This window comes from Crotalus tigris, unplaced genomic scaffold, assembly GCF_016545835.1.
Source record: "Crotalus tigris isolate CLP2741 ecotype Arizona unplaced genomic scaffold, ASM1654583v1 scf7180000024366.1712601, whole genome shotgun sequence".
NCBI lineage: Eukaryota > Metazoa > Chordata > Lepidosauria > Squamata > Viperidae > Crotalus > Crotalus tigris.
The window spans coordinates 1,017,660-1,031,585 of NW_024100534.1; the positions used below are offsets into that span (position 1 = coordinate 1,017,660).

The 13,926-nt window shown below is 35.0% G+C and overlaps 1 protein-coding gene across 3 annotated transcripts in view; it reads right to left on the reverse strand.

The window, feature by feature from the left end:
* The window catches only part of UXS1 (UDP-glucuronate decarboxylase 1), a 60,433-nt gene that overhangs the window by 7,773 nt on the left and 38,734 nt on the right, over positions 1-13,926 (reverse strand). For all 3 annotated transcript variants that reach the window (XM_039327716.1, XM_039327715.1, XM_039327717.1), the window contains exons 4-9: positions 13,011-13,054; positions 9,809-9,869; positions 5,803-5,983; positions 3,685-3,789; positions 3,022-3,081; positions 1,162-1,283 (exon numbers count right to left, since the gene is read on the reverse strand). In XM_039327716.1, the coding sequence (XP_039183650.1) occupies positions 1,162-1,283; positions 3,022-3,081; positions 3,685-3,789; positions 5,803-5,983; positions 9,809-9,869; positions 13,011-13,054 (573 nt within the window). The remainder of the gene's footprint in view (positions 1-1,161; positions 1,284-3,021; positions 3,082-3,684; positions 3,790-5,802; positions 5,984-9,808; positions 9,870-13,010; positions 13,055-13,926) is intronic.

Consider the following 13,926-nt stretch of genomic DNA (forward strand, 5'->3'; position numbering starts at 1 on the left):
GCCTAGAAACCAGGAGACAGTGAGTTTTAGTCCCACCTTATGTATGAAAACCATCTTGGTGAGTTGGGCCAGTCACGTGCTTTCAGTACAATCCACCTCACATGGGGCAAATAGGAGGAAGAAGTATTAGGTACTTTCACCGCCTTAAATTATTTACAAAAATAATAAAGGAGGGATAAAAACAAAAGAAAAAATAACAAACACAGATTTACAAGAACTCAAGAAGCAATTATTGAGAGAATAGCGTGCATCAGTCCACAAAGTGACTGAATAAACAAACAAGAAACAAACAAAAAAACCCCAGAAAACCAGTGATGAAAAACAAGATTTTTATATTAATATATATAAAAGATGGGATAAAAAGGAAAGACCAAAATCTGCCTTCAGATAATTACTTATCTCACACCTGAGAGATTTTGCATTTCTCTGCAATTGCCTTAGTATTACACTCATTTCCCAAATTCTGGACTACAGGTATTCCTTGACTTAAAACTGTTCATTTGGTGACCTTTCAAAGTTACAATGGCACTGAAAAAAGTGACTTATGACCATTTTTCACACTAATGACCCTTGCAGCATCCCCATGGTCACGTGATTTACATTCAGATGCTTGACAACCGGTTCATATTAATGACGGTTACAGTGTTGTAGGATCATGTGATCCTTTTTGCAACCTTCTGACAAGTAAAGTCAATGGAGAAGCAAGATTCACTTAACAACATTTAAGTTAGTGTTACTAACTTAACAACTGCAGTGGTTCACTTAACAAATGTGGCAAGAAAAGTTGTAAAATGGAGCAAAACTCACCCAACAAATTTTTCACTTAGCAACATAAATTTTGGGTTCAACTGTGGTCATAAGTTGAGGACTACCTGTATAATGTTATGACTAAGAGCCAGTTTGTATAGTGATTAGGGCAGCAGGCTAGAAGCTGGGAGACCGTGAATTTTAGTCCTACAAGGATACAAAGTCAATTGGGTGACCTTGTGACAGTCCCTCTCCTTCAGTCCAAGGAAGAAGGCAATGGCAACCATTTCAGACAAAAACATTGCCAAGCAAACTGCAGTGCTAATCCTGTCTGCCACCAGGAAACATCACTGACTTGAAGGCACACTCTCTCACACACAACTGTTAGTACTGTGCAAATCTTGCCCTCAATACCTGCTTCATATAGGCATAGCACATGGTTTCAGCAACTCTTTTTCCTTCATCATAACATGCTCTAGGTCCTATAGGATTCACATGACCCCAGTAATCTTCATTTTGTGGGTGAACTTCAGGATCTTGAAAGAAAAAAAAAGAGCTTTCAATATCCAATAACAACTAACAGTATTAATATTAATTACTTTTGATAGAACATATTTAGGAAATGTTTAGTGTCTCAGGCTTACTATTCAGCACAGGTTTTAGCCATTCTATGTAGGAATTGACTACCTGCTACATAGCCAGAGAAGAAAGAAAGCTATTCTATGGACAGCAGAGCTCAGCAAAATATTTTGTGAATGTGTTTCCTGTCTTGAAAAATTCTTTTACTTATCTTTCTAGAACCATCTGTTCAATTTCTTTGGGATACCTGTTGTTTTAGTGCAATTCTGGAGACTTAACCTGTTTGTAAATGATCCCAGTCAACTGAGGTGTGTGTGTGTTTGTGCTCCACACACACACAGTATATGGACCATTAAAAAGTTTAATCAAGAACAAATAAAACCCATTTAGAAAAAGGTCAATATGCTGATCATATAGCTCAAACATAAAAATTGCTATTGAGCACCAGAATTTTCTACAAAGCAGTTCACAGCATTGAGACCTTGATTTTAAAAAAGGAGAAAGAATTGCCTTAATTTATATAAAATGGAAAAAGAGCTACTTTATGCCTAAATAGTCAATATTTCTTTCTATTTCTCCTTTGATTTACTTTTGCTGGGAACTACTAAAACCAAGTAGAATTCTTTCTTCTGAGCCATACCATCATTTGATAAGAAATTAATTTATTTGCAACTAGTTTTTTTAAAAAATGATTTGATAATTAGAGTTCTGCTAAAATGCTTTATTGCAGTTATTCAATTGAGAAAGGATAAACAAACACCTATCAATACAAAAGGTCCTTTAATTATCCTCATGTTACAAGAACAAATTGTTCATACATATCATAGTGATAATGTATGTTTTTTATATTTTTATTTTTCTTATATTGCAGTTTTTTTATTTTACTGCTGTTTCTATATTGGTTTTAATGGTTTCTGAGCACACCATTATATATTTGAGATGAGAGCTATGGCCCACATATTCTATTCACAAATTGTTTAATAGTCACATCACAGATATAGCTTAAACTGTACATTTTAAATTGCTGAATATCTGAAATAACTTCAGTTTCCATTAAAAGAAATCAACCTCAGTTAGTAAGAATGAAGATTTGACTGTAGTACATATCTACACCATGGCTTAGCAAATGAAGTTTTTCAGATATAATTGGATTACAATTCTTATAGGCCTCCATTGAGATGGCCATTGGTCAAGGAATATGGGAACTGTAATCTGAACATCTTGATGGCACTAGGATGCCAAATTCAGAAAAAAACAATAAGCCAAGTTGAATGTAATCGAATTACAGTAACAAATAATTAAAGAGTAAAGTAATGTAATAGAAAATATGGATGATTTGTCAGCGATTATCACCATATAGCCAATTATCTATGGATCTTCATAACCATACAATCAATAATCTATGGAAAGCTAGTTTGATCTAGAGGTTAAGGCACCAGGCTTGAAATCACCACCTTAGTCATGAAAGCTGACTGGGTAACCTTGGCCCAGTCACATCCCCTCAAGCCAACCCACCGCATAGGATTGTTGTTGTGGGGAAAATAGAAGGAAGAAGGGGTTTTGGATATGTTTGCTGGCAGGGTACAAACAAACAAACTGTTAATATTTTAAATAGAAGACAAGTGAGGTGGGGGAAAACAATGTACTCAATAAAGCCTTTATGAAGTGGGACTTCCCAGATCAGTCACTTCTTACCTCCATACACTTCAGAAGTGGATGCAAGGAGAAGACGGGCTCCAACACGTTTTGCTAAACCTTAACAAAAAGAGGACATATTTTGTTAAAAGAAAGAGACATGTCTTTATTTCACTCCAACCAATCCTGAAGTAAAATACTACACATCAGCACTTCTTTCAGGACAGAGCTCCAGAACAAATGCAGACTTGTGATTCAAGAAGCATTTAAGTATGCCAAGAAAATCTGTACCAGTTTTAAGAGTACAACAGCATGTAGCCAGGTAATATTGTATATTACTTCTTTGCTGTGAAGGTTCATTATATTATTAGCACAGGGGGTTAAAATGATTTATAATCTGGAATTTATTGTATTTGTGGCAGGTGCCACATATCCTTCTACCCCTTTGGTTCTGTGTAGCCTCTTCTTTGTAGCCTGGGAAAGGACTACAAATCAAAATATAATAAAATGAGTGAGTGAGTGAGTGAATGAATGATCTGGGGTGAAGATGAAAAGTTTATTCTTATCCTGCCATTAAAAAAATCAAAAACATCAAGGCTGACAATCTGCAACAATACACCAACTACAGAGAGACATGCCAATGGAAAAATGGAATGAGAATGCTGGGTTTTATCCTTCCTAAGTAAACGTGAAAATAATGTTGCACTTAAATTTTATACTCACCTAACATATTTAATGTTCCAATTGTGTTTGTCTTTAATGTCTTTATGGGATTATACATATAATTTGGAGGAGAAGCTGGAGAGGCTAAGTGATAAATCTGGTCCACTATACAAAAAAGGAGAGAGAGAGAGAGGGAGAGAGGGAGAGGGAGAGGGAGGGAGAGAGAGAATATTTATTTTACATTAAATGATTAAAAAAATTCTGAGGTTCAATAAAATAATATTACTTTTTAGCTTGTGTTAGATAGATGCATGTCAAACCCCATTAAAAGATGCTCTTGTAATCAATATCCTAAAAGAATAAGAATTAGAGTGTAAGCTACACATCTCAGAATTCTGGGTTAATTCACAGCCTCTGCTCTATACGGTAGTATTGGGTAACCAAATCTGAAACAAGGGAACATATTTTGCTGAAGAGCAGAACATCAAAGATACTATGGAAAATTCAAGCCCCCATCAAGTTTATTATCAGATGATTAATTTGCACAGGTGAGAGCTATTTTTCAACTGCAAGATCTTCTGTACTAGGTTACATGAACATGTAAGCAAGATACATCTTGAGAAAGCAGATTGAAATAGGTAGCCAGAAAAAGCACTTGAGAACATGAAGCGGCCATTTCCACAGCAGCTATAATAAGACAACCATCTGTGCCAGGTAGTCAGTTCTTTTAAGTCCTCATGCACAGTCACGGACTGCTTGGAACTGGGGACCTTCCTCAAAAATCAGAAAATAAGCATGCATAGCTGAAGTATGCACTTTAGCAAACCAAAGGAAGAAAAGGCCTCCACCAATCAGAAGAAGAACCAGGAGCTTTAGAAAGCAATTATATATGCTAGAGATAAGAACCAGAAATAGAAAAAAGAAGATAATAATTATGAAATGCAAACTATGAATATAGTAAATTTAATAGCTGGTGATTAAAGCTAGGAAAATGCCCTCTGCACACTATCCAGCTAAAAAAAAAAGCAAAGTAATTCTTCAAATCCTGTATCATTATTTCCCAATGAATGATTCAAAATTTTTATAAAACATTCACTATGCTAACAGGTTCCTTATGAATTTCTTTCCAAAAGTCACTTGAATGAATATATTTTTGCCTACATTTTGGTATGCCATTCAAGAATTAATCTTTTACCATCAGTGGTGACTTCTACACCTGTATTTTCATTTTGTTATAGATCAATAGAGAAGATACTTGGTACTATGAAGATATTGCACTTTGCACTATGAAGTAGCTGATTCTATAAGCAAAATATTATAGAACAAACCTGCAAATGATCTCAGGTAAAAGGGATCGAATCAGATGGAAAATATATTAAGCTGAGGAGTAACATTCTCACTGAAAAGCCTTGTTCCCATTCTCCATCATTAAAAGTGTAATGATGCTCTTTCTTCCCTTTTTTAGGATACTTAAATCTTTCCTCTATGCTAAAAATCAGAACCAGGCATTCCAGGATAGCATCTCCATTTGAAATCACACTGAAAAAAGGCAACACTGTATCCCCTTATTCTTCAGATGCATCCATAGTGTAGGGCAAATTCCCTGCTTGCTATGATCAATATCAAATTGACTCCAATTGGATAAAATTTGGAAAACTTGGAAATCTGTGCAATTTAAAACCAAGGCATCCTAATTTGGCAAGATCTCTGGTTATATTAAACATATGCTGGTATAATTAGTAGAAAATACAATCCACCATGTCAGTTCTTTCGGAATTTCATTCAATTACAATTGCCTGTTCAAGCCAGTATACATAGCTCTCCATGTATGGGTGAACTCAACAGTATGCAGAACATATCAGATTTAAAATTTCAAGCTCTGAAAAGTTATGTAATGTTCAGAACAGCATCATACACCTCTGATAAGATCAACACAACCTGTTTCAGTTTCGAAAGAAGAGTATCAAGCCTCTAATTTTAAGTCAAATACCACAATAATCACTCAGTTTACAACATACTGTGTAAGAATTATGGAAAATGAAATTTAACAGACCTTGAGAATACCAGGTAGAAGAAGCTATTGCAGAGACATTCCAACCACACAGAGAAAGCACTTCACGCAAAGACAAGAATGGTTCTTTAGTGCCGTAACCAGCACGTATGTCTCAGAATACTCACCTTCAATGTACAGGGGCTCTACGACATCATGATTAATCAGTTCGAAGTTCTCATGGCCAATCCAGTGTTCCACATTTCTTTTCCTGCCCGTAAAGAAGTTGTCCACAACTGTAACTTCATGGCCATCCATCATTAGTTTGTCAGTAAGATGAGAACCCACAAACCCTGCTCCTCCAGTTATCTGCATTAGGACAGTTTGCATATAAATTTTTCTTCTATTTTAAATGAAAATACCAGACAAAAAATCCACAAACATTACATAAAAGAACAACAGCACTCAGAATTCTTTTAGCATCTTGGCTGAGAAGACACATACAAGATTTTCATTCAGATCAATCAAACAAACTGAAGGTATTAATGTTTACAATCTTATCTCACCAAAGAAATTTCCCTTTAGTTTAGCAAAGAAGTGAAGTAAGTTATAGGGAAAGAAGTAGGACTTTAGGGCCCAATTTAGTATATTCGCACACTGTATAGGATATATTTCGTACATGTTGAGAACATTCTTTTTAATCCAACAGAGGATTTTGCCATCTTAACATGCAAACTTTTCATGAGGATGTGGAGGCTGACAGAAGAGGAGGCAGACATGGATCGTTCAGAGTAGAGTTATAATACAGGCAGGAGGTCCAATGCTGTTGCATTACTGTCTTCATTAAGAGGCCTCTTCCCATAGTTATTATTTCACTATTAAATAAAGGAATTAAGCAGAACTACATTTTGAGCAAAGGCCCATTTTCTCATGGTTTTCCTTAAGCCTTTTCATCAATTTTGCACAGATAATAGAAAAAAACTATAGCTCATCTAGTTTGTCACAGAAACACAAAGATCTTTAGTTGATACCATGTAGAAGTCCTAATTACCCAAAACATTCCAAAGACCATAGAAAATAACTGTGCACTGGGGAACTATGAAGAAAACAAATGGGCTTCAGTTTAATATGACAATTTCCTAAGGGTCAACTGTATAAGAGCCAATTTTTGGTATTCAACCAAGATAAGCTACAGAGCAACTGTGAAACTAAAGTGATTGCAGATATTCCAAATAACTAATAGTGGATGACTTCTCATAATGGGAAGAGTAAAAAATCTTGAACATATACTAACTTGGCTATTCATTCATTAATTACTCTTTTTACAATTATAAAATGCATTGAAAGAGGATAGAAAATTACATGTGGAATAAAAAAAGAATATTTTTCTACTTGAATTTGATAAGTCAGCCCATTTAAAAATTATAATTCTCCATTATTTAATATTATTTAGCTAAAATAACTGGCAAAGTGAACAAAAGAAATACAAATATTATAAATATTCTCCTTCAAACTGAACAAATGAAAAAAACCCATAATGATCTATTAAGGATTATAAAAATCTGTTTTATTATTTTAGATTATGTTTAAAGTTTCGTGTGTCCATACAACACAAGCAATCAATAGCAATGTTTACAACTAAATACATGCTCCTGGTGCAGTGCAACAATTACTTACTGCAACAAATATCTCCAACCTGGTGCCCATCAAGTACAATGAGAATGCATTTGGCAACCGGCTCACATTTAGGACTGTGGTCCTACGGTCACATAACCGCAACTTGTGACATTTTTTGCTGGTTCCCAGTGATTTTTTTGCCAAAAATCACTCATTTGGGGAAATGAACATGTTGTTCACATGTGTTGACCTGCTTAACAGCCACAATGACTTAGGATGGAAATTCCATCTTCTTTCTACAGCTTTCATGTATTATTTAGAACTGATATTTCTTTTTAGAGTTTCTAGAACAATCCTATTGCTCATTTTTAAAATTGAACAAGAGTTTGGGTCTCTTGACTAAGCAAAATTTCCTCATTTAACATATTCTTTGGTCTACAAAATGAACTATTTTAGCACTCTCCTGTTCTTTTTAAATACAGTACTTTGTAAGCATATACAAAAATGGGATTAGGAAATATTCTTTAGGAGATTCTGTATAAATATAGAAGCATTGACTTGCACAGTTGAAACCTGTTCCATTTTACCTGCTACTTCCTTTGTATCAGATAGTATGAGAATCATACATGTGTTTGTCATTTGATATATATCTTATATCTAAGCATGTATTTGAACACCACCACAAATGTCTGCATTAACACAATACGATCAATGAAGGAAAGCATTTACACAACTTCCTTTAGGATTTAAATTACGAAAGTAATTATTTTTTGCGAGTAGAGCCTGAAAATAGAAAACAATAGGAAACTCTGCACTTTTATTTCTGCATTATTATTTCACTGAACTTTGAAAACTGATATTAGGTGTGTATGAAACATTAAAAAGATTTGTGTTATACTGGAGATGCAATTTGATTCACCACAACAAAGCTGTTCCCATCAACTGGAACTGCTTTGGGCCAGCCCTTCTCTCCACTAACAAGATGAAGGCTTCCCGAACAGGTCACTAATTCAGTTGGCACTGAAGTGGTCAATCTGGAAGTTTTGGAACATGCTGAGGACTGCCCACAGGGTATCCTGAAGGCCTGAAAGCATTTCAGCCAGCACTGTGGAAAGAGGCTGAGCAGGGTTTCTAAGCAGCAAGGGATGAAACAAAGTAAAGGTTCTCTTGATTAGGGGCCACATTCCATTGTGACATAGGTTTAAAGAGTGCTTAGCTAGGGTCTTTGTCAAATTTTGGATGGAAATTATTTATGCAAATTACCATGAATGATCTAAAGCAGTGGTTCTCAACCTGTGGGTCGGGACCCCATTTGGGGTCGAATGACCATTTCACGGGGGTCGCCAAACAACGCAGTCCACCATTTGTTCCCCCTTTCCTTAGCTGTGCTACTCCCTTTTATTCTATTGGCTTTTGAAAGCCAATAGAATAGACTCTCTTGAATAGAGCCTAATTCTATTGGCTTTCAAAAGCCAATAGAATTAGGAATTGTCCAGGCTGTCTCTGCCCTGCTGAGCCCGCCAAAAGTCCCATTCTGCAAATGGTGCTGCACCAGTTGAGTAGTCCTAGACTTACGACCGGTCGAGTAGTCCTCGACTTATGACCGGTTGGGGGTCACGGCATTAAAAAGGTTGCAAACCACTGATCTAAAGCAACTGGCATAGTCATACATATGAGGTTAATATTTTCCATTGAAAAAGAAAATACTAGAAATGTTTCCAGAAAGGCTTTAATCTTGCATCATTGATGGTAATCACCTTTTACTTCTGTATAGTTTACTTTTTAGCGAACATAAATACTATTGTCTGTTTTTTTAAACAATTGTGCTAGTGGCCTCATTAAAAATATGCTGGAATGCATATGAAGTTGCTCACTTATATGGTTCACCAGTAATTTGAAAAGCTACTGTTCCAGAATATAGAAGGATCTCATTAGATTCATCACACGAGACATTGATCCAATGGATATAATCATACTGCATTAGTCATTGAGAGACTCAAATGAAATTAAAAGTATCACTTCTCCAAATACCAAGTTCAAACCTGTTACCTTTGTTTTTGCATTTTAATACAGAAATGCACATGTCTTATGATTAATCCTTTATGAGATTTTTATTTATGACCACTTTCTCTTTTAAGATTACAAAGAGTAGCTTCTAAGGGGGTTCTTAACTGACTGGAATATGAACCGAAGCATTGCTCAATCAATTCCCGTTTTTGACAATATTAATCAGAGCTTAATCTCCATACATTTTTTCTTCTCTGGACCCTAGAAATCGTGGAAGCAGTTAGTTAACTTGCATTTGATTGGAAACAGCGCTGGGGCTCAGTGGGGCAGCTTGTGGGATGCTCAACCAAGAAACCAAATAGAAATAAACAGTTGCTGATTCCACCACCAAACTGCCTTAGATATGCAAGCCTGAATAGTCCCAACAAAAGATTGACTTGGATCCCTGTACAATTTTTCACAACGTAAGATATTTCCTTTTCGGTTCGGACCCCCTTCCAGCTTTGTTTTCATTAATTTTATGCAAAAACTGAGAATAACTGATTAGCCTCAAACAAATGTTGAACTTACCAAAATTCTTTTACGGTCCTTTTCAGATAAGAACTTCACTGGTGGGTACTTTTGAGTAAAACTATGAAGCATTTCAAAATAGAAACATTGAAATAACACATCAGTAAAGGTTGTAAGCATTGTTAGGTTCATTAAATATTAGTTTTTCACAACTCCTTGATTCCCGCCCTTCATGGTTTTTTTTTTTAAATCTGGATTATGAAATCTTTTATTTCAGAATTGTTAATGAAGTATTTAATAGAAGGAATTATAGTTAATCGTCCCCAAAATTGTTTCTGATGTTTAATGGTTCAAAATATCAGTGAAAATATGTACAGGAAGACTGTTACATATACTCGCCACAACAAAAGAAATCTGCCTCTAAATAATTGTGAAATTTCACAAGAGACAGAGAAAAAGTTAATACTTCCTTCATTGTTTGACAGAGTCAGTGGTTCTCTTCCCACACCCTGCTAGTGTATGCTTATTTTGTTTAAGAGATTTCTAGGCCACTCCAATCTAATATTCTTCTATATCCAAAGATCTATTTTAATTCAACAGTTTCTTACAATTAAATAGGATTTCTTTGTGATGGATCCCTCTGTTTGAACGTTCTTACTAGAGAAAGGTATGAACTGTTCATTAACATTAATTCTTTGACTTGTTCCACTGTGGACATGGAAAAGAAACCTGGTTCTAGCCTTCCACTCATACAGGTAGTCCTTGACTTACGACCACAATTGAGCCTAACATTTCTGTGGCTAAGCAATTTGTTAAGTGAATTTTGCCTCATTTTGCAACCTTTCTTGCCACAACTATTAAATGAATCACTGCAGTTGTTAAGTGAATCTGACTTCCCCATTGACTTTGCTTGTCAGAAGATCACAAAATGGGATCATGTGACCCCGAGCGCTGCAATCATTATAAATATGAACCAGCTGCCAAGCATCCAAATTTTGATAATGTGACCCTGGGGAAGCTGCAATAGCCGTAAGTGTGAAAAATTGTCATAAGTCACTTTTTTCAGTGCAGTTGTAACTTCAAATGGTCACTGAATGAACTGTTGTAAGTTGAAGACTTCTTGTACTTCTGCCATCTAAACATTGAAATAGCATGGGAAGAAGCCCCAGAGGTCTCTGGTGATGTATGAATTGATCCAAATCCAAATCAGACTGTGCTCTAAAATGTATTAATAGGGTTACACGTACTTCCACCATCCACAGCCTACCTCAAGAGACTCAAGTGTATTAAAACTAGTACACTTGTCTTATGCGCAAACAACACAGGGACACTAACAAGAGACACCAAAAATAATTTAATATATCCTTGCTTTGTTTTAGAGAATAAAATAATAAGATAATGCATTTACAGCACATATGGAAAGTCATTTATCAATATACTGGGGAAAATATTTAAATCTTATTAGCTCTGCAGCTCAAGAGTTATATTTGGAAAGAAAACAGACGTGATGTTCTGAATAAATATTCTGACAGACCAAAACATCATTAGGGACTATTTAGAAATCACAGTTTTAAAAAGAAGCAATTCAGGTAATATAAATTAGGTACCATTTGGAAGGCATCTCTCCAAGAAGGTGTAGAGAATATTATGTCTGGATGATTCTAAGACTAGAGCACGGAGATTTTCTATCCATTTACACTAATAGATATTATTGATTCCAGCATGGGTAAAAATTACCAGCACAATCTCATGCATTAACTTTGAAATGGAGGGAGAGAACTGATAGCAAAAGATCGTACTTCATTTTCAGATCTGAAATATCCCTCTGCAACTCTGCCTACTAAATACTTACTGAGATACCAATTTGGTTTTTCAAAATAGGAGACAATTTTTAAAATTCTGGAACATCTATCTTATATAATACACTTGATAATCATTACTTGAATTGGTGATGATATTTGTTTACAATGCATTTTTCATTTGCAGCTTGATGAAAAGAAAGAAATGCTGGTTTGATGTAAAAATGTGCCAGCAGTTTACAATAACACATGTTTTTACATGTTATCATAAATACAAACATGCAGTGACCAAAAAATGCTGATAGTTTTTAGTATTTAATTTACAGTAATACTTAAATTCTGATTTCCACATTAATTTAAGTTCAGAATTAAAATAACTGCAATGATTTGTTTTCAATTTGTCATGTAGCCAAAATATGTCTAAAGAAAACAAGATTTTTAAAAACATTTAGAATCTAATATCGAAGCCTCCATTTATAATTCAGCATTCAATTTGGAATAGATACCTTAGAAGAAAATACTTTATTAGTGGAATTTAGAATAAAATATACTGCTTGCTATTACAGACTGTCAAAATTTTACAGAGATTTGAGGCAAGTTGCCAGATATGGTAAATCAATGTTTATTGCTGAAATTTACTGCATGCAAAATTCTTGCATTTACTTTCAAAATGAACTCCAAATATTAATATATTTATAAAACATGATGTGCTGACATTTGCAGAAGAGAATTAAAGGAAGAATCAATTTAGTTCTACTTTCCTCCTTTTAGCATTGTTATGCTGTCATATTTAACTTTAAATTCTTGTCCTTCAGAAGAAAATTGTGTATTTTAGGCTGCAAATCTATTTACACTTATCTGAGGAGTAAATCTCACTGAACACAGCAGAACTTCAGAATACAGTTCTACAGGATTATGTGATTGGTTTGATAAGCCACCAATGATAAGTTGCTACTACTTTTTGTTGCTAAGATATATTCCTATCTAGAACACCACACAAAGTCACATAACTGTGCCCTACTTATATCAGTTTTGCTGTGGTTAAGTGAATCACCATCATTGTTGTGTGAGGTCATGTGATTGTGACTTGCAACTTCCTTTCCCATTGACTTTGTTTATTGCAAGCCAACTGCGAAGTACAAAAATTGCAATCACAGGACCATGGGGCACTATGATGGCTGTAAATGCATGCTGTTTGCCAAGCACCTGAATTGTGATGCTGCACAATATTGGTTATTTATCTACTTTTTCAGCACTAAGTTAGAATGGTTGCTGAATGAGGCAGCCGTTAACTGAGGACTATCTATACTTAATACTACCATTAGAGACAGTAGCATTTATTGCAAACAGACTTTCTTTCAGTACAGCAAGATGGCACTCTGATCAAATATTCTGACATATGCTCCTTGTTTTAACTTAAAATAAAACAAAAGATGATCTACTGAAAGCACAAATTGGCATACCTTTTCTCTAATTCTCGGATCTTTTCCCTTAGAGGTGCAATAACCTAAAAGAAAATTAAAAGTTATTTTTAATTTTATATAAATATATTTTCCATTTAAAATGACAAGTTGTAGAGAATAGAGGCATTATAAGCCATTTTAAATATTTCAGGGATATCATGGACAGAGTGTTGCCAATCTCTTAATAATAATCTCTCAAATTGTAAAGGGCAGAAGTGGTAGTGGCAATAAAGGACAGAGTCCAAACCCCAAAAGCATCAAATCAAATCTTTATAATGGTCATAGATCAGCATAGAAAACATCCAATTGCTACTTTCCTGAGCTTCATCTGGAACTAATCAAATTATTGCACAAAGATACAAGTGATTAATAGTGTCCCAGAGTTGCTTTGATTAAAGAGCTTGATGGCATATAAAGTTAATAAATAAGTAAACAAAAATAAACTGACAATTGGTTAGCCTGCCTGCTTTCCTTAAATACTCTCCGAGTCATCATGGCAAACTGCAACCCTTATGGCACCTGCCTTCATTCCTGTCCTTCATGGTCACTGTGGACACCTTCTTCTTTGACACTCCCTTCTGCCACATTTTTTTGCTACCTTCCTAGTTGGAATGTTAAGTTCTAACAAACCTTGTTTTAAAAAACCCAAATCCCTCAATACATTCTAGATATAGTCAACATTATCTTAAGTGGACTCCCCCTTGGTGGTTCCCCCCCTTTTATAGCCCAAATGTCCTCCAAAGAGCCCTTCAACCATGTTAAGACAACCCTGGAATTCACTGGGAGTGTCCAAGGAGCCCATTTTAATTATTATACTATGTATATTCTGAATTATATTCAGTGATCATCAATATAATTCTGGAGAAAATGGCTAGAATTCATTCATTTATGTTTCAATCACACATTCAGAATAGGT